This window comes from Tinamus guttatus, unplaced genomic scaffold (assembly GCF_059628265.1).
Source record: "Tinamus guttatus ecotype Peru unplaced genomic scaffold, ASM5962826v1 Tinamus_guttatus_pri_ptg000326l, whole genome shotgun sequence".
NCBI lineage: Eukaryota > Metazoa > Chordata > Aves > Tinamiformes > Tinamidae > Tinamus > Tinamus guttatus.
The window spans coordinates 175129-200025 of record NW_028288860.1 but is presented as its reverse complement, the minus strand read 5'-3'; the positions used below and the strand labels follow the sequence as shown (position 1 = coordinate 200025).

The following is a 24897-nucleotide window of genomic DNA, read 5'->3' as shown; positions in this document are numbered from 1 at the left end:
GTGGTCCGGGGAATGGGGGAGAGAGGGGGACGGGGGTGTTTAGAGCACAGATTCGTTGGTGTTAATTCCCAGGGCTGCCATGGGCTAAACCTTCTCAGTGGTGACATCCACCACGGTCAGTACGTAGGTGATGACTGTGCTGAGGGCCTGGTGATGGGTGAAGGCCACAGGTCTCTACCACGCTTGAAGCTGTTGTTCTTCCTCCGGGCCCTCAGGGCCAAGGTCAATCAGATCATCACTCGGGGGGTCAGCCACCCCCTCATATGGTGGTGCTCACGGTGCTGGTGTTTCTTTCTGGTCAGTCTTATCACTCGGAGGGGCCCACACCACCTTCAGTGTAAGCATAATCTGCCACCAGGTGGTCACGTTTTCTTGTGGCTGCATCACCATCTGCCATCGCCTCCTTCAGGCGCTTTCCAAGATCTTCGCACACCTCTCGCTGGAATGGACCTTCTTTTGGCAAGATAGGTACCTTATCCCGGATCCATTCCAACAGAGTTGTTAGGTGTTTCCTGGAGACTTCCCGGTTCTGCTTGCACATCATGCGCTGCAGCACATCCAGGCTGTGTTTCTGCTCTTGAGACATTCCACCTCCCAGGATTCCCAGGCCGCTCACCTGTAATTATGCGATGGGTGCACACTGCAGCTCTTTCTGCTCCGTTCGTGGTTCACCTGGGCTGCGCTAATGGGTTCGCACTTCATAAACTTCCTGACTATTGATGCCCCCACATTGGGCTCCATCCGCAGCGTATGATGTGCACGGACTCCAGTGTAATATACCAAAGACCTTTTATTGAGCACCAGATACAACATAAGTTGTATACTGTACTGTCCTGGATATAATTCCTTATTTGCAAAAAGCATGCAAAGACGGTTGCTAAATGAGCCAACAATCTACCTAATTACACACAAGATTATCCCATCAGCTATGGATTCGTGGCCTTGCAGATGCCAGTAATCAGCTGACTCCATGCCATCTCCAATTGCTCCCAGAAGTACGTTTTGAATGGGAATAGCGAAGGGAGGAGCAGCATACACTGGTCCTTCAAGGTCATGGCAGAGCGCTGTTCCATCCCAAGCTGCACCGTCTGCCACAGCCGATGAGCTGGAAGGCAGCAGTGCCAGGGCCAGCGGGAGTCGCGCGGCACACGGGGAGCAGCTGAGTGCCCAACAGCCTGGCTCATTGCGGCCAATGACCACCTGCAGGGACCAGCCCTCACGCACACGCTCACCCCAGTCCTGCTTCACTGCTTTAGCCCTCTCCTCAGCTTCCCCCAGAGAAGGTGCCCTGGATCTGCTGCATCTCTGCATGGCTCTTGCTTTGGGAGACAGACCAAGAGGGCATCCTCAGATCCTGAAGGAACCACAAGTGTCCTGAGCGGGGCATGATGTCCACTCCTTCCAGCAGCCTGGAACACAGGGATACACTGGGCCTTGGATGCAAAGCACCAGCAGCACCTGACCTGCAGCATGACCAAGGCAGGGGAAAGGAGGAGAGCAGCTTTGGGCCAAAACACCCTCTCCCAGGCACCCCAGGCTCAAGAGAAGGCACCCATCCATATCCTCATCTTCCACAGCTGCCAGGAGCAGCTCTCTACATAGGACAAGCTGCTGCACATAGTGACCTCGCAACCATCAACAGACTGAACAACCCCACAGAGCTCCCATCTGCTCAGCAGCAAGCTGCTCACACACAGCTCATGCACACTGACCGCACATGATTCAGCACCTCCGCTCAGAGGTGACACCCAGAGCCCTGCGCGCACCTCTGGCGCCAGCCCCTTCCCAGCAGCTGCGCTCTGCCTCGCAGGGGCACTGCGGCATGCCAGCAAGCAAGCTTGGCCAGCAGCAAGGAGCTCCTCTGGGCTCCAGCACTTTGGTGGCAGGCCTTGCGCTGCTTGCTTTTGGAGGGCTTTCCTCTGCGAGAGGGAAACACCCGACGGCATCAGGGAGATCTCCTGCTCCATCTGCCCTTGGCTTTCCTGTCCCTACCCAAGGGCTGGGAATTCACCTCCGTTAGCAAGTGAGCATTGTAGCCCAGCGCTGGGCAGAGCTGCAGCAGCTGCACCGCTGTTTACTCTTTTGTCTGTACACTCTCATGAAGTACTAGCAACAGCAGCGGAAATTATGTCCTTAGGTGCATTCTTGTCTGGGGCTTCTCCTAACATTCCCCCCCTTGACGCTTCCACAGGAAGATCTCTTGGGGAGTCTCACCTACACTGGATAATGCCGGTAATACTTTTGCTTCCTACTGCAGCACCATCGAGAACAGCATACCATGATAGACGGGCCACATTGAAGCATTACACAAGCTTTGATTATCAAAATAATTAAAGATAGAATGGTCTCGAGCAAAGATGACAACCATCCACTGAGGGCAATTGATCCCATTTCCCTTAAAAGTGTGTTTAACCAAGATGTTTTCATATCTTTTTGAAGATCTTGGGCCTGTGATGCCACATTTTGAATCTGCTTTATGTGACATTAGGAATGTAAATACAACAGTGATCCACATTTAATTTCAGATACCCACAGACTCCATGCTCCTGAGCTAGGAAAAGATCTAGGGTGAGGTGATTTTGCAGCATCATCCCCAGCCTGTCTTAACACAAGTCCTGGGTCCCTGCCAATCACCTTCTTCATTCCCAAGGGCTCTCCTAATTCTTCTCCAACATTGGTGCTGAAGAGGGATCCTCTTCGAAGCTGGGTACAGTGTAAGTAACCCCACAGGTTACTGGCATACTTTCATTCGCATATGACAGCTGTGTGGTGGCCATTGCCCATCTCTGGGGACCCACATGCTCTTCCCAGGCACTGAAAAGATCAATTTATCACACCCTGGAGAGGAAGCGCTCCAAGGATTTCCCTGCAGTAGTAGAGAGTGGCTTTCCTTCTATCTGAAAGAGCAATATGCACGGTGAGCATAACGCCAGGGATCTCTTGTGTCAGCCTGAGTCCAACAGAAGTATTTAATTCAGGTAGCTTCAATTCTTGGCTGCTTCACCTTGACAGAGATACAACATTCCTCCAGAGATCCATGCTGGGCTACAAACCGTGGTCCTTTTATTCCTCTAAAGGGTATTCCCAGATGGTAGCAAAACTTATTGTCTGGTCCTTCATCTGAATTAAAGGAAGGATTTGCCCATCCTGCATGGAAACAGTATTCCAGCTTTGATCCCTCCAGCCAACATATCTCAAAAGCATTTCAGACTCCCTTAAAGCCTCTGCTTAATATGATTATACTCATGTGATTTCTGCTGCTCACATCCTTCCATAATGCCCTTGTGCCATTGGATTTAAATTCAACAATCTCTTTGACCCATTTCTGTCCTTCCTGCTCTCCCCATGATGCTCTCAGAGTACTTAAGCCTAGCAATGGTGCGGTTCCCTCTTTTGGCACCCAGCCTTTGTAGGGCTCGAGTTTCTAGTGCTGCTCAATATCATACGCAAGGGCTCCCTACTAGGCTTGCACTAATACCTGGGTGCTGCTTTTGTCCTTGTGTAATGAACCCATGGTTCAATATCCTTTACCTTTACAGCAGCGTGCACTTTAAAAATATTTGAAAAGGTCCTTTCCACTTCTCCTTCAGTGGCTCTGAATTCCAAGCTTTTCCCTAGATGAAATCTCCTGACTGATAAAGATGTCCTGGAGCATTGAGAGCGAATGCACACCAAAGATCTGCCAAAGTTTTCTGGAAAGAAATTAAGGGCGACTCCAAGTCTGCATTTCTCCTAGGAACTCAGGGACCTGATAGAGTTTCCCTACAGGAGACTAATGTGACAAATCTTCTCTTTTAATGTGCAAGATTCTTGTCATAAAATAAGGCCCTTCATCAGGAGGAATCCTTGGGCTACTCTTCTGGTACTCCAAATCTAGCTATGATTAATTAAAAGGACAACTCTTTTTACCACCTCCCTTGCGTTATTGGCAGGACATGGGAAGGCACCAGGGCATCCTCAGAATGTGTCAGGTTAACTCCATATGTCCAAGACAATCAAAAATCAACATGCCGGTAATCCCCAAGTGCAGAAGCTCTCTTCACCTCCCGAGAAGGAGGTTTCCTTTGACTATTGGGATTATTCTTTGTGCACATTTCACAACATGGGGTAACACTTCTGGCAATCATAGGGATTCCCCCTGTGCATCTCCTCACGGTTTCAGTTTCAGCTTCAATCCACATGGGTGTATTTTAGGAGGACGTAGCATCAACTCCCCCATTATTGCTGGAGTCACGACACCCTGTCTGACTGGGGTTACTGAGCATCCACCTGCACTCTTGTTGCATTTCAATACTTCAGACAATCTGAGGGGAGCATAACAGCATACAACCTGAGGGAGGACAGTACCAGCACAGAGAATAAACACATTGCTAGCAAGGGCCCTTGCACCCGAGTTTTGAGGCAGAGGAGCCGCAGCTTCTCTGCAAGCAGCCTGCGAGGGCCAAGGGCTTCCCAGCGCCTTTCCTGCCGCCGGGGGCACTGCGCACGCCTGGGCTCTGCAGGCGTCATGCGCGCAGGCAAGGGGGCTCCCAGCACTTGCCCTCACAGCCACGCTGCTGAGCTCGCTGCCCAGCCCTCTGCTCGCGCCTCCCTGCAGGGAACACTGCTCTGCTTCACACTCGCCCTCCAGCATTCCCGGGGCAGCAGCCAAATGCCTGCCGACAATTCCCCGCGCCACCAGCCCTGCGGCTGCTCGGGAGACACCCAGAGCCCTGCGCGCACCTCTGGCGCCAGCCCCTTCCCAGCAGCTGCGCTCTGCCTCGCAGGGGCACTGCGGCATGCCAGCAAGCAAGCTTGGCCAGCAGCAAGGAGCTCCTCTGGGCTCCAGCACTTTGGTGGCAGGCCTTGCGCTGCTTGCTTTTGGAGGGTTCTCCTCTGCGCGAGGGAAACACCCGATGGCATCGGGGAGATCTCCTGCTCCATCTGCCCTTGGCTTTCCTGTCCCTACCCAAGGGCTGGGAATTCACCTCCGTTAGCAAGTGAGCATTGTAGCCCAGTGCTGGGCAGAGCTGCAGCAGCTGCAGGTCCCTGCTGCTGCTCAGGGCACATTTGTGGCTGCTCTGCCCTCTGCAGCCCTAGGAAGCCGTGGCAGGGGCAGCAGTGCAGGAGCCGCACCAAGGCTGCTCTCAGCCACAGCACATGGCGCCTGCAAGGTGCGCGGCAGGACAAGAGAAGGAGGCCAGCAGCACCAGGGGCTCCCAGGCCACCACCAACTCACAAGGGCTCTGCTGAGGACGTGCACACCTGGCCCCGGGGCACAACTGCCCTTCGCGCTCATTGCGCCACCGAGGAACACGTCTCCACCATGGAAAACAAAACTTTCTGGAGTCCATGGGGCTGTAAGGGCAGGAGGGGAGCAGGGAGGAAAGATGAAGGCGGTCAAGGCTGCTTGCAGGGGTCGCAGCAGAGCCCCAAGTGCAGGCCGGCCTCTGGGCAGGCAGGCGCCAGCAGCGCCATGGGGCTGCGTGAGGAGCCCTCCTTGGCAGCCAGCAAGCCCAAGGCCACGCACTGCTCCCTGCCGCCAGGCTCAGCAGTGCCAGGGGAGTCCAGCACACGCAGAGCCTTCCTCACGGCGGCCCCCCTGGCCCTGCCGCTGCCCTCCTCCCCCCACGGAGCACTGGAACATCCCAGAGGGGCAGTTATCGCCACGGGAACACCGATGCTTCCCAGGGCTCCGTGGAGCAGTGGCCCCAGCGCTGGCCACGCAGACGCAAGGCCAGGTGAGCAGCAGGGCCGCGCAGCACCGGGGGCCACCCGTGCTGCCCACAAGATGCAGGGGAGCTGCGGGGCTCCAGGGCAGCCTGCGCGACGCCTCCAGGGGAGGCCCCAAAGCCGCTGCGCGCCCCTTGGCGCTCACACCTCTCACATGGCCCTTCTCTCTCCTCCACTTGCCACTGGGCTCCACAACTGCCAAAGGGGCTGCCGGGGGCAAGGAGGCTGCTGCGGGCAGGCCCAGCACTGCCTGCTCCGGGCCCCACCGCTCCCGTGCACGGAGACGCCAAGAGGCTCCAGGGACAGAGACCCCTGCTCTCGGGGATGCAAATGACAACGAGTCCTTTTCTCTTGCAGTCACTGCAGACATTAAGAAATGAACCTCTCTGGAGTGGAGGACATGGACTGGGAGAGCTCGGGGTGCAGTGTACAGGTACTGTGCCTGCGCTGGGACGGCTGGCGCTTGGCTCTGCGAGAGCAGCCGCAGGGCTGGTGGCAGAGGTGCCAGGGAGCTCTGGCAGGCCTGGGTGCTGGGGCAGAGCTGCGCCAGGGCCAGCAGCGGCCAAGGCCTCGGGGGCTGCTGCCTGAGCCTGGCGCCCTGGCTCTGTGCACCGCCTGCCCCGCGCACGCAGGGGACACGAGGCCCCGCGCACAGAGCCAGCGCTGCCACCATCACCGTCCCCACAAGCTCTCCTGCTCTCTTCCAGGCACCCAGCACCAACACCGTGGCCTGCTGCACAGACAAGGAGCCCATGGATTGGGAGACCTGGAGCTGCAGCATTCAGGTATTGGCCCTGCTGCCGGCTGCACAGGGAGAGCTGGGGCTGGGCCGGGTCCCTTCCCGCTTCCAGCCGCAGAAGGAGAGGTCATGGGGCAAGAGAGCCCTGGTTCGGGGAGCTGCCCTGCAAACGCCTCCTTCTCTCTTGCAGACTCCTTGCTTCAATGGAGGGCCTGCCCTGAATGAGCCACAGCCGATGGAGTGGCAAAGCTACGGCAGCAGCCAGGTACAACCCCCGCAGCCCCTGCACGCGCTTGTCCTTCCTCTTTCCCACGCACTGGCCCCACTGAGGTCTCCTGCTCTTTTCCAGGAGATGGGGAGCAGCGGCCTGGTCGGCTGCAGCCCAGAAGAGCCCATGGAGTGGGAGAGCTCCGGCTGCAGCCCCCAGGTATGGCCCCTGCTGGCGGCTGCACGGGCAGAGCTGGGGCTGTGCCCGGCCCCTTGGCGCTGCTCCGCGCTGCCTTTGGGGAGCAGCCGCGCGGGAGCCTGGCCCAGGAGTGCGGGCGCTCTGGCGGGCCGCGGCGCCGGGGCAGAGCTGCACAGGGCGCAGGAGCGCCCAAGGCCTGGGCACCTGCTGCCTCAGCCCCTCTGCCGGCCTCTGGGCTGCGCTGGCCACGCCAAGCCTCTGCCAGGGCACCAATGACGGCAGCGCTGCTGCCAAAGAGCCCGCGCAGCCGCCAAGGAGCCTCTGCTCCACGGGAGCCCCCGAGCCGCTCCTCGGCCCTGCTCACGCCTCCTTTTCCCTTGCAGGACAAGCTCCCCTTCACTCTGGCTGCTGCCAGCAAGCGCTGGGCCCAGGGGCGACACTGATAAATGGCTTTGTGGATTTTATTCTATAGACTGTTAATATAGTGTTTTTTTCTAATATTCTTGATATTATTGTCATTATTGTTGAAGGTCATGTTGTTCTTTTTATTGTTGTTGTTACTGTTGATTATATTGTTATTTTTGTTGTTGTTGTTTAAATATATATTCCTGTATCATTGCTTAAGTGTTGCGTCTTGTTTCCAAGCGAGCTCAGGCACAAAAATCATCCCCACTGCAGGTGTGTGTCGAGCCCCAGGATTTCACTCACCAGGGGCAGGGCAGGGCCAGCAAAAAGTTCCCTCTAGGACTTCCCTTCACACGTGGCCCTGGGGATGCCCAAAGGGGAAGGAGCCCCAGCCCCAGCGCGGGGCAGCTCTCAGCTCTCCGGGTGCCGCACACAACGTGTCCCCGCAGGGCCCAAGCCACAGCCAAAGGGAAGCTGTCGCGCCCCAGGGACACGGGGCCTGGAGATGCAGGGCCGAGCTCCACCAGCCCCTGGGGACACAGGGCCCCGCAGGGCTGGACACGCTCAGGGACCGCGTCACGGGGGGCAGTGTCCCCGCAGGCAGCCGGGGCAGAAATCGGCGGCTGCCAGGAAGGGCCCCGTGCTGGGGACCACGATGGAGGCTGCTCTGTCCCTCGGTATCCCCGGGAACAGGGGCCAGGTCTCCAAGGAAGGTCCTCCAGCTCCACGGTGACTCTGGTGTTGTGTGGTGTTTCCAACTGAGCTCATGCACTAAAATCATCCCCACGGAAGATATGTGTCTATAGCCCTAAGATTTCAGATTCTAGGGGCAAGTGAGGGGCTGCGAAAGATCCCTCAAGGATTTCCCTGCAAACGGGGCCCTTGGGATGCCCCTGTCCATTTTCCTTAATGTTTGCTTTTCAATTCTTTTTCATGTTTTCTTCTTTTTCAGTTTTTTTTTTCTATTCTTCTTTTGCTTTCTTTTTCTTTCCATTATTTTTTTCTTTGGCTTTTTTTCTTTTCCTTTTTTCATTTTTCCTTTCCTTTTCTTTACAATTCCTTTTTATTTTTTGTATTCCTTTGTTTCCTTCTTTTTTTTTTCTTTTGTTTCCTCCAAAGGTGGTTGTCGGGGAGAAATCTGTGGCAGAAATACAGTGTGTGGGACATCACTGGGCCAAAGAGCATTCCCCACAGGCAGCAGGGACCGCAGCTCTGCTCCACACTCAGGCGCTCCCCTTCTAAATGTCTGCACTCGAGCAGTGCCGAGAGAGGACAAGCTCATCTTCAGGAGAGCAGGCATTGCTCTCTGGAAAGGACGAGAGCCTCCAAGGCCAGGCCCTCAAGGAAACGTTGTTTCTTTTGTAGCAATGTGTATCCATCCATTCCAAAGCCAGGCTATGGCCTTTCTTGCTCCCTTACGCAGTTGGGAGTGAGTGGATGGTGCTGGGCAAAGCGGGACAAGCGAGGAGGAAGACGAGGAAGTTGTTGGCAGATGAGCTGGAAGGCAGCAGTGCCAGGGCCAGCGGGAGTCGCGCGGCACACGGGGAGCAGCTGAGTGCCCAACAGCCTGGCTCATTGCGGCCAATGACCACCTGCAGGGACCAGCCCTCACGCACACGCTCGCCCCAGTCCTGCTTCACTGCTTTAGCCCTCTCCTCAGCTTCCCCCAGAGAAGATGCCCTGGATCTGCTGCATCTCTGCATGGCTCTTGCTTTGGGAGACAGACCAAGAGGGCATCCTCTGTTCCTGAAGGAACCACAAGTGTCCTGAGCGGGGCATGATGTCCACTCCTTCCAGCAGCCTGGAACACAGGGATACACTGGGCCTTGGATGCAAAGCACCAGCAGCACCTGACCTGCAACATGACCAAGGCAGGGGAAAGGAGGAGAGCAGCTTTGGCCCAAAACACCCTCTCCCAGGCACCCCAGGCACAAGAGAAGGCACCCATCCATATCCTCATCTTCCACAGCTGCAAGGAGCCAGGGCCTCCTTTGGCCCCTTTGCCATGCGCAGCAAGCCAGCAGGGCTGCAGCTTCCCAAGGAAGGCCACGGCAGCCCTGCACGGACCACAACGGGCACCGCGCTCGCGCCGGCACCAAGCAGTCCTGGCGCACAGTGCCAGCAGGCTCCTGCCGGCCTCTTGGCGCAGCTTGCTGAGCACAGCTCTGTGCTCACACACCTCCTGCTCAGCAAGCACTTGCACCTGGATCCTCGCACCGTCTGCCCCAAGGGAAGGAGCCCATGCTGAGGGGGTTCAGCTCCCACAAAACACAGGGCTCACACCTGAAATCACTAGCCACTGCATGTCTAACGAAGCCCCCAAATATTGCCCCTGCTTCCTTTCATCCCTCCCCAGCACAGACACCACGGCTACATTTCCCCTAGCAGCATTTCCCTACTAAAAAGCTTTCCCCAACACCCACGCATTCCACACAAAATCTCTGTCAACAACATACTTTTCTCCTCATGCCTAGGGTAACCCATGTGCCCTGCTCAACTTCCTCCCTCCAACAATACATATGGAATGGGCAAGTCAAATGCACATATGGACACTGATGCAGCAAGAACATATGCTGGGATTTGCATGTACTTTTCAAGGACTGCTCAAATAGGGAACTGGAATATCTTCCAGAGGCACCCACTGACAGTGCACGACTCAACTCACTCATGGTGCAAGGAGCACTTAATGCTACGCAACTTGCCTGCAGATTCTGGAAGGATCACCTTATGAGGATAACCGTATCACAGTCACGGCTTCTTCCTCTTGAGGGTGTAAATAGCAGGGCCTAGCAGTGATAAGCTGAGCAGGGATCAAGAACGACATCTGATCAACTCCTCGGGCTGGACCAGGAGAATCCCACACCTCCCCTTAGCCTGGGACATTGCACTAAGGTATCTACTTGGAAGTATGAAAATCTGCTGCACATTCAGGAAGAAATGTGCTAGCATTTACCAGTACAAGCAGTGTGTCCCGTTTGAGGGCTTCTCTCACATATAATGTCCGCACTTCTGTGTTGGAGACACGGAAAGGCCTCAGGGCATCCTGAAAAGGTGTCAAGTTAACTACTTACATCCATGACAAATAAAAATCGACCTGCCACTAATCTTCAGGTCTAGAAGCTCTCTTCACCTCCCGAGAAGGAACTTTCTTTTGAATATTGGGAGTCTTCTTGGCGCAGATTTCACAATATTGGGTAACCCTGCTGGTAATCCTTTGGATCCCCACTGTGCAACTCTTCCCCATTTCAGTCAGAGCCTCAATTCCCATGGGTGTGCTTTTAGGGGGATGTGTCATCAACCCCCTCATTATCGGTGTTGTCATGACACCCTGGCTGACTGGGCATACCCACCAGCCACCAGCAGTCTTTTTGCATTTCAGCAATTCAGACAACCTCGTCTCTTTTCCTGTGTACGTGGGGCATCAATGTTAAAGGTTATTTCTGGAACCAGGGGGCTCTGGGTAGTGACAATGGGACTCTTTCCTCTTTTTGCAGCTTCATCCGCTTTCTGATTTCCTCTGGTTACATCGCTTTGTCCAGGTTGCTGTGCCTTGCACTACATCACTGCTATCTCTCCAGGTGTGTTAAGAGCCTCAAGCAGCACCATTAATCTCTCTACTGTATTTATGGGGTTCCCTTGTGAACAGAACAATCTCCTTTCCTTCCAAATTGCCACAAGTGCAGGTACTACCCCAAAGGTATATTTCAAGGCAGAATAGATATTGGCCCACTTTCCTCCAGGCAACTCCACAGTCTGTGTTAAAAAAAGCAATTCTGCTTTCTGGGGTGACGTATTTACGGTCCATGCTCCTTGGTTCTTTGTCCACATCATGGAGCTTTCTGTACATTTTCTGTTCATTTTGGTGCATTTTGCGCCTTGCTGTGGGGCTTTCCCATTACAAAGCGAGCAGCTTATGACTTTGTTCTTCCCATAGGATACAAAAGAAAGTGTCTTTTAAATCCAAAACTGTAAGAGAGAGACTTAACACAATTTTGCTGTTAAGAGTATATGGCTTAGGTACAACTAGATATATATAAACCACTCTTTGAACGATAGCCCTCCCATCTCGTCCTCTCACTGCCTTTGTCTTAAAGACTTTGCCCCTGGCTTTAATTCCACCCTTCCTGGTGAAATACCACTGGCCACAGGCCTCCAACTAGATTCAGCGCCGTTGATAACAACTCTTGAAGCTTGGCCATCCAGCCAGTTCTTGATCCACACGCTCTCCACTTTACCAAACTAAACTGCCTGAGCTTCCCACAATCCCTAGAACGATGTTACAGGACATGATGCGAATGAGAAGCTTATTTCACAGCCCAGCTTTTACAAACAAGCATCCCTGCCTGTTTTTAAGAATTTCAGTCGATCGCTGCAGTCAATAGCAGCTTCTAAAGGGCAGCCGTTTAGAGTCCCAGGCCCCAGGGACAAGAGAAGAAGCCGGGGGAGAGGAAGACTTGCCCTGGGTAGAGGAAGATTGGCTCAGAGAGCACCTAAGGAAACTGGATACCCACAAATCCATGAGCCCTGATGGGATGCAACCCAGAGTTCTGCGGGAGCTGGCGGATGGCATAGCTAAGTCACTCTCCATCAACTTTGAAAGATCCTGGAGAACGAGGGAGGTGCCAGAGGACTGGAAGAAGACCAATGTCACGCCAGTCTTCAAAAAAGGCAAGAAGGAGGACCCAGGCAACTACAGGCCAGTCAGCCTCACCTCCGTCCCAGGAAAAATGATGGAACGGCTCGTGCTGGCCGTTGTCTCCAGGCACATGGAGGACAAGAAGGTGCTCAAGAGTAGTCAGCATGGATTCACCAAGGGGAAATCTTGCTTGACTAACCTCATAGCCTTCTATGATGTAACGCCCAGCTGGATAGATGAGGGGAGAGGGGTGGATGTTGTCTACCTCGACTTCACCAAGGATTTTGACACTGTCCCTCACAACATCCTCCTGGGCAAGCTCCGCAGTGTGGGCTACATGAGTGCACAGTGAGACGAATTAGGAACTGGCTGGATGGTAGAGCTCAGAGGGTGGTGATCAGCGGTGCAGAGTCTAGTGGGAGGCCTGTAGCTAGTGTTGTCACCCCTGGGCTCAGTCCTTGAGGCAGCAGTGTGCCCTCGTGGCCAAGAAGGCCAATGGGATCCTGGGGTGCATTAAGAAGAGCATCTCCGGCAGGTCGAGGGAGGTGATCCTGCCCCTCTACTCAGCCCTGGTGAGGCCGTATTTGGAGTATTGTGTCCAGTTCTGGGCTCCACAGGACAAGAGGGATGTGGAGCTGCTGGAGAGAGTCCAGCGCAGGGCCACAAGGATGATCAGGGGCCTGGAACATCTGCCCTATGAGGAGAGGCTGAGGGAGCTGGGCCTGTTCAGCATGGAGAAGAGAAGGCTGAGAGGGGACCTGAGCATTGTCTAGAAGTACCTCAAGGGAGGCAGTGAGGAGGATGGTGCTGGCCTCTTTTCACTGGTGGCCACCGACAGAACTAGAGGAAATGGTCGGAAACCGAAGCACCAAAAGATCCCCAGGAACTTAAGGAAAAATTTCTTACCAGTGAGGGTGCCAGAGCACTGGAATAGGCTGCCCAGAGAGGTTGTGGAGTCTCCTTCTCTGCAGATCTTCCAAACCCGCTTGGACGCAGTCCTGTGCCACGTGCTCTAGGGGACCCTGCGTGTGCAGGGGGTTGGACCAGGTGACCTCTAGAGGTCCTTTCGAACCTTAAACATTCTGTGATTCTATGATCTGTATGGAGACTCTGAGGGGACCTTCTTTAGTCTGGTGAAGGTTTAGACATAGGAGGAATTGAGCAGTACTGTGTGACTGCTTGCATGGTGATTTTGGAGATGATGGAGCTGGTTCTGGCAGTGGGAAAGAGCGTGAGAAGGGGAAACATCCACAAACTGTAGGTTGAAGGGTACAGACTGGGCTTTAGGAAAAAGAACTGTCTCTTGAAGAGTCGTGCGTCAGTGTAACAGGCCACCCAGAGGGGACCTGAGATCATCCCATGCTTTTGTGATTCAGAACAGGTAATGGTAATGGCCCTCGGGGGACCCATTAACCCTCCAAGAAGTTGGGGGATTTGTTTCTGACTTCCATCTCTGGACATATTTCCTCAGCTTCCTCTCAGCAGGGGAGCTTCATGGGCTTAGCACCAAATGCTCCCAAGGGGTCATTAAAAGGACGAAAAATAAAAGCCCTCAGGAGTGGTCCCTCTCTCCATATTTTTTTTCAATGTTCAATTCTCGTGTGGCTAATTGGAAATGAGTGTATTAAAATGAGGCAGACTTCAGTGAGCACCTGAAAAGGGAGCCTTTTTAAGCTTTCTTTATGTTTGTTTTCAGAATCGGCCCTACCCACATCCTCCTCACACAGTGTCCCCTAATGAAGTCTGAACATTTAGGGAAAGAAGCATTTTTGAGGGGAAGAACTGCCACTTCCCTCATCAGCCAGTGGGCACTTGGGTCACTCTGGTGAAAAATCTATCCTTTTTCTACCCAATATTAGCTGAATGTTACAGCTCATGTGTATCCATTCCTACCTGAACTAGTTGCAAATAGACACTAAAGGAGTTGTCTTAACTGTGATAAAACACAAATAAACTTCAGTCTGAGTGCTAAGAAATAGAATGCAGTCCTGATCTTTATGTCAAGTCCAAGTTGCCTCCAATGAGGTCCACTGTCTACAAGGAATAAGCTTCCTTGAGATGTTTTTGATAGAAAAGCTTGCATAGAATCTGAGTAGAGTAGTTGGAGAGACTGGAGAGTTGAGAAATATCTGGTAGTGTAAAGGGAAAAGGAAAAGCTAGGGGAAAACGGGGTGAAAAATGTATATGTGCAGGTGATCAGATGCAAATATGAGTTTAGAAATGATTAATTTCTTCAGGACATGCAGAGGGATCATTGAGATTCCATCAACAGCCTAATGGACAGAGCCGTGGATACACGAGGTCAAGGGCAGATCAGTAATACTTCGCCCCACGTTCAGACTCTTCCTGAAGATTTCTGCTCTTTCATCACTGGAGAACGTTGGCATTAAAATTAGCCAAACCTTTGAACTGAGCATGTATGAAAATTCAGGATGTTCTCTAATATTGAAACAAGTCCTTTGCGGGGCCTGGCAGCTCTCACAGGGACCTCGGGAGGCCAGAGCCCCCGAGAGCTGCAGAGGGAGGCTGGGCAGAGGGGAGCAGGGCGCCTGCAGTGGCACCAGCCATCCGGGACCCTGTGGCTGCATCCCACCCAGCTCTGAAAATCACTTTTGTTTTTCAAGAAAAAAAAGACCGTGCAGACTCTGTGCAGGCGCTGGGGCAGCCGCAGCTCCGGCTGCTGCTCCAGGACCAGCTCCCAGCTGCAGAGGGGACCTCAGAGGCGCTGGCCAGGGGGGCCATTGTGAGCCCGTCTCGTGACACACACAGTGTCCCAGGTGATGTCCCCTCCACGGCCCCCAGCCCGCAGTGCCCGGGAGGACAGCGACGGGAGAGGCGGGAGCGCGCGGAGCTCGTGGAGGAGCCGCCAAGCGCAGCCGCATCTTTCCCTGGTGTCCAGGAAGCCACGAAGAGTCGAGGCTTTTCCCGAGGCCTTCCCTCCTCGTCGCCTGGGTGAGAGCGACGGCGCTGGGGCTGGGCGGCACTGCGGGGCCGCGGGGACCCTCCGCGGCTCCCAAACCGCCCCCTCACCCCTCTGCCGTTCCCGCAGGATGGAGGAGAGACCCCCCAGCCGCCCCCGGGTGGCCTGGGAGCAGGACGGGGCTCAGCAGGGCAGCAGCTCTGCCCCCGCGCCCTCCGAGGGCTGCGAGCCCCAGGCGACGCGGGGCCCGTGCAGCCACGGTGAGTGCCGGCCTGCGGGACAGGGACCTTTCCTGCCCGCCCGCCAGCACCTTCCGCAGCCCGGCCTCGCCGGGCCCGGCACCGCAGCCCCGCGCTGGGCACCGCGCGCCCCGCGGGGCCGGCGGGAGGCTGTGCCCGGGGGAGCAGCCAGGGCTGCGCAGGGCAGAGCGCAGGGCGCTCCTCTGCTGCCCGCGCTCCGGCTCTCCACGACTCCCGCCTCTCTCCTCTCCCAGGCCCCAGGGCTTTCATCAGCGCCTGGGCAGAGCTGTCCAGGGAGGATGAGGAAGCCCTGCACTTCATCCACGGATTTGTGAGCAGCAGACCAAAGGTACGTGCAGCCGTGGCCCTCAGGGCCAGCCCCATAGCAGCGACTCCTTTCCCCCATCCATGGGTCCCAGCCCCATAGCTGCAGCTCCCAGGCCCCCATCCGTGGTCTGGCCCCACACGCATGGGTCCAGGCCCCTAGATGTGGGTTTGGCCCCACGGCCGTGGCTGGCCCTTAGAGCAGCTTTGGTGGCCTCCTGGGAGCCTCCAGAGAGGCCTGGTGGCCTCCACAGGGCCTCTCCCTGTCCCCGGCTGCTCTGCTCCCGCCGACCTTCCCTCTCTGCTCTCATGCTCCCTCCGTCTCTCTGCCCCGTGTGTCAGGACCCGGTGCAGAAGCTGAGGTTTCTGGAGGCCATCTGCACCCTCTGCCGCGGCAGCAGCTCCAAGGCCTTGGCGTGGGGCCTGGATGTCTTCTGCTGCAGATACCAGCTGGCAGAGAACATCATGGTGAGGGGAGAGGCAGCAGGGCTGAGGGAGGGCTCAAGGTCACCTGGGCAGAGGCCCCGCTCTGAGGCCAGGACTTGTGCATTGCTTGGGCTGGGGCAAGGACGCGTTGCCGGCAAAGAGCTCCTGCCAACAGGAGCCCGGGTGTCCCCGAGGAGCCCTGCGAGCTGAGCCCTTGGCGCGGTGGGGCTCGCTGTGGCCTCCAGGGCAGGGATGGAGGCACCAGGGCTCTGCCCGCCGGCTGGACTCTTGCTGGCTCTGCCGGCGCCGGGTGCTTGCAGTTCCCATGGGATCCTGGCTGTGCTCTCCAGGTGCTGCTGGAAGAGGAGCCCAAGGAGCAGCTGGGCACAGCCGTGCGCCAGCAAGCCATGCTTGCCATCACGGCCATGAGGTACCTATGGCAGCCCCTGCTTTGGCCCATGCCTCTCCACAGCAGGGTCCTCATGGCCCTGTCCCTGCCTGGGAGCTGTCCCCTCTTGTGGGGAGGAGCCTGGTGCTCCTCTCTGCTGGGCCTGCGCTCTCCCCACCGCGGGGTTGTCAGCAGGACAGACGGGAGGGCTGAGGGGTGTCTGCAGCTCCCCGGGGCACCTTGGCTTTTACCATGGGAGCGGGGCACATGGCTCAGAGGGTGCGAGGCCTCCCCGCCAGGCCTGTCCTCTGTCCCTGGCGCAGTGTCATGGAAGGGGGGACACCCCCCTGCAAGGCTCCCCCAACCTCTCTCTGGAGCAGCCTGGAACTCCTGCCTCGGAGCTGCACGTCCCCCTTCCCAGGGCACCCAGGCAGCGCTCCCTGCACCCGTGCCAAGCAGGCACCTCTCTGTCTTTGCAGTGCAGCAGAGCTGCTTCTGGAGGGCCAAAAGAGCAGCCTCCTGCAGCTCTGCTTCCGGACTGTCTTCTTGCTGCCTCCCAGAGAAGACATGGAGGACCTCAGCATGCCCCTCTATTGCAAGGTACGTGTCGGGTACCGAGCTGCAGGGAGGTCCCCAGCCTTGTCCCTGGCTGGCCTGTGCTGAGGTGATTGCAGGGCAGGAGCTCAGATTTGCTTCCCACTCTCCTCCCGGCCTGCAGCGCTTTGCAGACGCCGCCCGCAATGACAGGGCTCTGCTCTGCTTCCCTTCCTCTGCGCTGGGCCGCGGGCCAAGGCTACGGGCTGCTCCGTGCGCAGCAGCTCTCCTACCCTGAGGCCTCTGCCTGGGCACCGCAGGGCAGCGGGGTCCTCCCCTGGCCGCAGGAGTTCAGTTCAGTCTGCTGTGGGCCAGAGGCAGCGCTGAAAGAGGGCCACAACCTCCTGTGCTTCTTGCAGACCCTGGACAGCATGGACAGCATGTTGGACGTGCTGGTGCTCAACGCTGCCACTTCCAGGCTCCTGGAGCTGCAGGCGATCTTGGAGGTTTGGCACCTGCAAAGAGAGGGCTGCGTGGGGCTCTCCGAGGGACGTGACACCCTCAGTGCAGAGTCCCCCCCTCAGAGCCATGGCAGGCAGCACAATGCAGGGACAGGAGCCACCACTCTTGGGTGACCAGGGGCTCCCCACTGTGCTCTGGCATGAGCCCAGTGTCCCCTGCTTGCAGCCCAAGTCCCTTCCTCTTCCACTGATGCCTCCCAGGCCATGAGAGAGCCACGTCCCCAGCACTCCTGGGCCAACTCTGCCCCTAAAGCTTTCCTTGCCTGCAGCCATAGCAGGACACGGACCCTCTCCTCCAGCTCCTGCACAGATGGAGCTGGTGCTGCCGCCCCTCTCCTCCCTGTCCCTGGGGCTTTCTTCCCCATAGCTGAATGGGGCGCAGACCCTCGGGGACCTGCCCATCCTAGGGACAGGTCCCCATTGCAGACTTTGCTGCAGCTCTGCGGAAGGAGCCGTGTGGGGCTGGCTGAGTGCAGCCAGGGGCTGCGCAGAGCTGCTTCTGCTGCAGCGGCTGCATGCGCCCCGCGCAGACCTGTCCCCTTTCTCCTGCCAGCTCCTGCTGCCCTTCACCAGCGTGGAGAGGACTGCTGTCCGGGAGAGGGCCATGGGGAGGATCGCAGGCCTCACCAAGTGGCTGGCCATCTATTCCTTGCCGGAGGTAAGGAGCCCGGCACCTCCCCACCGCCCCTTGGCCCCTGCCCTGCAGGCCAGAGCTCTCTCCAGCTCAGGCTCCCTCTCACAACGCTGGGGCACACCGTTGACAACGCTGTTCCCTGGCAAAGCCGGCCGGCGTCACCGCCAGGCACTGGGGACATTCGTGCTTCTCAGCCACCACCGTCACGTTCACGGGGCAACAGGGGGAGCACGGGGGGGAGGAGACCCCCAGGGGACCCCCCTCCCTCGGGCCCTCTATGCTGCCAGCATCAGCACCTGGGGGGGGGGGTTCAGTGCCCCGTGGCTGCCCCATAGACACCCCATAGATGCCGCACAGATGCACCAAGGTTGCGCTCTTGCCCCCACGGATGCCCCTTGGTTGTTCAGTGGCTGCTCCATAGACGCCCTGTGGCAGCCCCATAGATGCACCGCTCTCTTGCCCAGGTCTGGAGCTGCCATGGAGGAGTTGATGAGAGCTCCTCCTCCTCTGGAAAGATCTCTTTCCCAATCCTGGGAAAGCTGGTGGGGAGGCTCATCCTTTGCTCTGCCTATGAGGACGCAGAGACCAAGCGTGGGGCTTTGGACGCTCTTCATGGCCTCTTCAGATTCGTCGTGCGACGAAAACGTAAGAGCAGCTGCGACTCTGGGGACAGGGACATCATGGCAAGGCCAGGGAAGGCAGCACACTGCCCCGGCCCTCTACTCCATGACACAAAGGAGCAGGAATCGTGGCTGATGGAGGAGAAGGGGCACAATCTGTTAGTGCCTGTCCTGGACACCCCTGCTCTGGAAAGCGCCTAGCACGCCCTGCTCACGCTCGGGCTTCTGCGGTGCTGCACACCAGAAAGTCCAATGAAACCAACGAGGCTCTTGGGGCCCTTCAAAGCTGTTGCCCTCTGTCTTGCCCTGGAATAGGCCCTGGCCCTCCCTGGGAGTCCTGCTCCCCGTACAGCACTGGCCGGCCCCTCTTCTCCTCCAGGCTGGCTTCTTCCTGACATCCCCCATCTCCAAGTCCCCGTTGCTCCTCCTCACCGCTCCGTCTTTCTGTTCCTCTTCAGGCAGGGAGCTCTTGCAGGAGAATCTCGAGCTTGCAGAGTCCCAAACGGAGCGGGAAGCTGACGATGCTCTCTGCCTCTCGTGGACCACCAACATCAGCGAGATCATGCTGGTGAGGATTGCCTCCCTCAGCGGGACTCTTGGCCATCAGGAGACTCGGATGAGCAACGGCAACGCAAATGAGCAGGGGCCACACACTTCATGGCCCACAGTGGGATGTTTCTTCCCTCACCTCCTTCCTCCCACAGCTCTTTCTGAAAAACCTCCATCCGGCCGAGAGGACAGATGTCATCGTCACCGCCATCGAGGCCATGCGGGACTGCAGCACCTACAGCACAGCAGTGGCCACCCACATGCTGAACATGTTTGTGCTGGGCGTTGTGTCCACGCTGGAAGATGTAAGCGGCCTGCAGCTGGTGTGCCTGGGGCTCCAGCCTTCTGCCACATTGGCCCCCGTGCCCAAGCCAGGCTTCTTGGGCACCCGACGCCCTTGGAAGGCAGCAGGGAACGTTGGCAGTGCTGGAGCGGGGACGGGATGTGTGTGGGAGCTGGGGTAGTGGTTGCTCTCTGGTAGTGACCTCCCTCTCCCCGCCACCTCTGCCAGGTGCCACGGGTTGTTCGGTGCCTGCACCAGAACACCAGGGACGTCAGGGAGTCGTCGGCGCGGGTCACCCTGAACAGGACTCTTTGCCTGCTGGCCCGCTCCTACCCTGACGAGGTGACCGTGAGCCTGCTGTGCTGCTCCCCGCTCTGCAACAGGTACGGGGCTCGTCAGCCTCCAGAGCGCATGGCACATGGGGAGACGGGCCCAAAGGTGCAGAGCCAGGACCTTGGGGCTGCCAGCATGGAGGGGTGGCTGGGGGCAGCGCCTGCAGGGCCTGTCCAGGCTGCGGCCGTGCGCGAGGAGGCCCCTGACCCAGCCCTCCGGGTCTGCAGCGCTGCCAGCACCATGTGGAAGGTGCTCATGGAGGAGCCCCGCGTTGCGGCAGACGTGCTGGAAAACCTGCTCAGCTGGATGGAGAAGTGGCCCCTGCACGAGCTGTCCAGCTGGGAGGCGGACAACGCCGGCGTCCTTCCCCTGGCTGTGAGTTGTGGGATGAGGCCTCACTCTGCTCCAGGCTGCCAGCTGCCCCCCTGGGCTCCTCTGCCCTGCAGGGACCTCCCCGGGCCCATGGATGCAACATGCCCAGCACCAGCCCTCCACGCGCCAGCACAAAGCGCTGAAAAGAGCTGCTTGGGCCTCTCAGAGCACCAACACCCAGGCTGGCCATGCTCAGGAGATCACCGTCCTACCCTGTCCCCCAGTCCCATTTCCTGAGGCCCAGGGCTGTGCTGAGCCTCTCCCGTGGGGCTGCGGCACTGCGACAGGCCCTGCTCAGCGCTGAGGTGTCTCTGCTTGTTTTCCGCAGGCAATGAGAGCCCTGCGTGCCATCGTGCAGGAGCCCGTCTGCCCGCAGGCGGTGGAGGCGGAATTCTGCCCGCTCTTCCTGGCGCTGCTCCTTCAGCTGTTCTCCGCAGCCCAGTTCACCCGCCAGGAAACCCATCCCCTGCAGCGGGAAAGCCAGCGGGATGAGTCCCACGCCAGCAGCCACGTCAGGTGCTCCATCCCGCTCGTCCCGGCTGTGCCTTGGGCCCGGAGGCAGGGCCAGGCTGCCGCTGTGACCTGGGCTTTGCTCGCATGCAGGTGCGCCGTGGAGGCCATGCAAGGTCTCCTCCGCTCTGCTGGCTATCGGGACGTGGCACAGGCTGTCGAGCAGAGCGGCGGCTGGGAGCTCTTGCTGCAGCAAGAGTCATCTCAGAGGGGACTCGTTGTGCTGGCCAGGTACAGCCCTTTACGCCCTGCTCTCCCCCAGCACCTCGGCCTCGGCTTCGGGGTCACAAATGTCCTTCCTTGGGAGGGAGGGGAACTCCAGCTCTCCAAGAAAGGGACTGCAGCCACAGTGCTTGTGGCAGGGAGTAACACAGCTAAACGGCCATGGGAGCTCCCTGCCCCATGGCAGCGGTGAGAGCTGCTGGGGGAGCAGTTGGTGTTGGGAGTGCTGGGAGCGGATGCCTTGAAAGAGGGCTCCCCTCCCAAAGCCCTGGAGTGCCCTCCCCTGGGGCCTGGGCTCCCCTCACAGAGAGCCCTGGGGACACGCTGGCTGCAGTCACGATGTGCCCAGCACTGCCCATGCCTGCCTTGACCTGCACTGGGAAATAGCTGAGGGGGCTGAGCCATTTCAGAGCAGGTTTGCCTGCTCGGCTCAGGACCAACAGCACCTTCTTCCTCCTGCCAGAGTGATGAGGGGCACGTGCAGACCCATGTGCTGCTGGATCTCCAGGCAGCTGCTCAGCCTGCTGAGGAGCCCAGAGGACCAGCTCCATCACCTGCCCGCCATGGCTTTCTATGTCGAGGTGGGCCTCATGGAGAACGGTGCCTGTCCGGAGGGGCCTCTAAAACCTCTCTGCTCACACTGGGCACATGCCGGGGTGTAATGTTGGTCAATGCTCTTTGCATAACGTTGGTCAACTGCTCTTTGGATAATATTGGTCAATGGCTCCCTGGGTTATGTTGGTCTCTGGCTTTTTGGGTAATGTTTGTCAATGGCTCCTTAACGGCTCCTTAACATTGATCAACAGCTCTCTGGGTAATGTTGGTCAACGGCCCTGGCCTTGACTCCTTTCCGCTGACCTTTGTGAGGGCCAGGCGCCCTTGGCCAGAAGGAGAGCTGGGATGCGGGGCTGCCCACTGCAGGTAGTCCTGCCGGCTCTGCCAGGCTCTCACCGTGCGCTGCCTTTCAGCTGCTGGAGTGCTATGAGGTGGCCAAGATGGACGGGGACGTTTTGACGCTCCTGTTGAGCTACGCGCAGGCTCCGAGCCTGAAGATGCGCAGCCTGGCGTTCCAGGGCCTCCGGAGGCTGTGCAAGAGACCGGAGATGGTGAGTAGGGCAGCAGCCGGGAGAAGCCGCGCTGGCAGCCTGGGGCTTCCCGGGAGGCGCTGGCTCCCCCAGGGCCTTGGCCTTTGCTGCCAATGAGGAGGGATGGGAGCTGCTCCCCGGTCTCCGCTGCCCTTCCTCTGCCCCGACTCTTTCATGGCAGCCCCTTGGCTGTGCTGCACAAGGACAACGGCTGCGGTGCCCTCGGGAAGGGCTCCTGGCCTGGAGGCAGCAGCCTTCCCCCATGGAGAGGCCCTGGCATGCCCAGGGGCCCTTGGACAGGGCTGCCCTGCCCCGCAGCCCTCATGGGGAATCAGCACCCAGGGCCCTTGTGGGCCTGCCCTGGCTTCACACGAGGCACTTGTGTCTTCCACACAGAGGAGGAAAATGTGGGGCCTCACTAAAGACATCGTGGAGTGCCTGCAGGACCATCGAAGGGATGTGCGTGTGGAGAGCCTGGTGTTGCTGCAAAACTTCTTCAGCCACCTGGATCAGAAGATCTCCTATCCCTTTGTCCCATGGCTGGCAGAGAAGCTTCTCCCACACTTTGAGGATGTAAGACTGGGGGGAGAGCCGGAGACTCTCCCAGCGGGTTTGGGGCTCTGTTCGCGTGGCTATGAGTGCTGTGTGTCCCTCTGCACGTGTGCCCATGGGCAGGTGGATTTGCAGCTCCCACCAAAGGCCCTGCTGCCTGTCAGGAGGCCTTCTGCCCTCTGCTCGTCAGCCCATTCCCTGTGCTGCCCTTGGGGTCCTGGCCTGTGGGACTAGATCCCCAGCCCCGCTTCTGCCTCAGCTGCTCTGTCTCCTGCTTGACTCCCTGCGCTGCTTGTCCTGGCCTGGGCAGAGACGAGCTAGGAGGCAGGAGCAGGCTGGAGAGCAAGGCAGAGGCCGTGCCCCAGGGCTGTCCCTCCCTGTGGGCCTCTTCTGCACGGGGGCCCTGGCGGAGCCCTAGAAATTCCTGGCAGAGGCAGAGGGAGCCGGAGCCCAGGGGACCTTGTCCCGCTGCTGCCGACAACCCTCCCTGTCCAGGCTGCATCCGCAGAGGTTGTCCCCAGCTCGCCCCTATGGAGGGCTGGGGAAAGTCGCGCCTGGAGAGAAGGAGGCCTCACAAAGGCAAAGCTTCCTGTCATGACCAGTTCCTGGGATCACTGCTGAGGCCTCCCCTCCTCTCCTCCCTCTCTGCAGGAGGACAGCACAGTTCGAGAGCTCTCCATCTTCCTGTTCAAAGACCTGCTGGCCGCCACGACCGGCATCAGGAAAGAGGGCATGAAAGAGCTCGTGCACAGGAGCCTGGTCCCGCTCTTCCTCCACATGAGCGAGCGGATCCAGAGCGTGGCCCAGGTACGGGGAAGGCCCTTGGGGAAGCAGTGCTGACATCGCTTGGGCGGGCCTGAGCACTAAGGCATGGGCTGCGGACAAGTGCGCCCTGGAAGACATGTCAGCGTGAGGGCCAATGTCCCGTGTCCCCAGGAACGGGCAGGAGCTGCCTCTGCCTTCAGTGAGGGGCAGAGCTGGTCCCAAGCAGCATGTTCCTGTTAGGGCCTGGGAAAGACTCCGGGGCCTGCCCACATGAGGGGGATTCAGGGTGTCTTGTCCTGGCCGTGGTGGCATCTCGCGCTCTCTGCGGCTCTGCAGGCCTCTCAGGAAGCCCTCGCCAGTGCTGCTCACCTGCTGCAGTGGGAGAAGCTCAAGGAACTGGCCAGAAGTGGGGAGATCTGGAAGATCGGGGAGCACCTGGTGAGCACAAGGCCCGAGTCCCTGGGCCCAGGCTGGGGAGAAGGGGCAGAGCTGGCTCCCCAGGAGGGCTCCTTGCCAAGCCATGGCCTTGTGCTGTCTCCAGGTGCGCAAGGACAAAAGCAGAGCGGAGCACTACCTTGAGCACAGCCTGCGCTACCTGCAGCACACGGAGGCGTGCGTGCGGGAGGCCGCCGTGAGGTTCCTTGGTGAGCCACGAGGCCAGGGCCATCCCTGGGCACACGGAGGGGCTGCGAGGAGGCTCTCGAGGCCCTCGCTGCCTGCCTGCATCCTCCACGCTGGGGCCGTGCTGGGGCAGCCTTGCCCAAGGGGAGGAGGACGCATGGCCAGGCTGGCAAGGCCAGCGGGAGCTGCGCTGCCAGGGCCGTGCTGGGGACTACGGGGGTGACGGGCGGTGTTTGCCTAGGGCTCATCGGGCAGCAAGGGAGGCAGAAGGAGGAGAAGGTGCAGGAGATCTGCAAGGGTGAGTGCGAGCAGTGCCGTGCCAGCTGGCCCTGCCAGGGGGGAAGGAGGAGCCTGGAAGGGAGCCCCAGTTCCCTGCCCTGCCACAGGCGACCGAGGCCCTGTCTGCTGTGTGGGGACAGGAGGGGTTTTGGGGGTCACCTGGGGCATTCCTGACCAGCAACCTGCAGCTGATCCCTGCTCCCTCGTGCTCCCTCCTCACTGTGGGAAGAACTGGCTGGGAGCAGCCCTGTTCTGGGGGGATTACAGGGCTCTCTGCAAATACGGGAGTCTCTTATCTGCTCTGTTCCTTTCTACCTCAGCCCTCCAGCCTCTGCAAAACGACGCTGAACCCGCAGTGCGCAGCCTGGCAGCACAGACCATCCTGCTCCTGACCACACCACGGCAAAGGTCCTGCTTCGGAGCGCTCGGTCGCTGGCTCTGCCGAGTGTGGGAGAGGTGTCACCCTCCTGCCAGGCGGTGACTCTGCTGGGCAGAGCTGGCCCCAATGTGCCAACGCCACCGTGCTGCACACCCAAGGCCTGCAAGTGCTCTGCATCCCCGCTGGCATCTCCCGCAGCAAAAGGACAGCTCCACAACTCAAGTGCCTCCTGTCCCCTGATTGTGCCACCACTTTAGCGCTTTGTAGAGCCGTCTCCAGCAGTAAAGGCCTTCCTCTTTCTCCAGGTTGAGTGCTGGGTTTATTTTATTGTTTTCTTTTTCTTTTCTTCTTTTTGGGGGACAGAAAGGTGAGAGGGGAAACTCCTTTACTGCAGGAACCAGCATTTTCCTGTGTGAGGCCGAGTGCCCTCTTCCTCCAGTAAC

At 58.4% G+C, this 24897-nt stretch overlaps 1 protein-coding gene across 1 annotated transcript; it reads left to right on the top strand.

Annotated features, from left to right (window-relative positions):
- Positions 1–14948: 14948 nt before the first annotated feature.
- Positions 14949–24556, top strand: LOC148593860 (maestro heat-like repeat-containing protein family member 7). Its single transcript, XM_088529192.1, has 22 exons — positions 14949–15078; positions 15312–15406; positions 15724–15849; positions 16158–16237; positions 16675–16795; positions 17149–17235; positions 17804–17908; positions 18349–18529; positions 18963–19072; positions 19209–19358; positions 19565–19719; positions 19897–20044; positions 20370–20557; positions 20645–20782; positions 21237–21354; positions 21742–21879; positions 22255–22431; positions 23062–23217; positions 23512–23613; positions 23717–23819; positions 24038–24094; positions 24396–24556. Exons 1-22 carry the CDS (start codon positions 14949–14951, stop codon positions 24554–24556), a joined length of 2826 nt encoding a protein of 941 aa, XP_088385318.1.
- Positions 24557–24897: the final 341 nt, after the last annotated feature.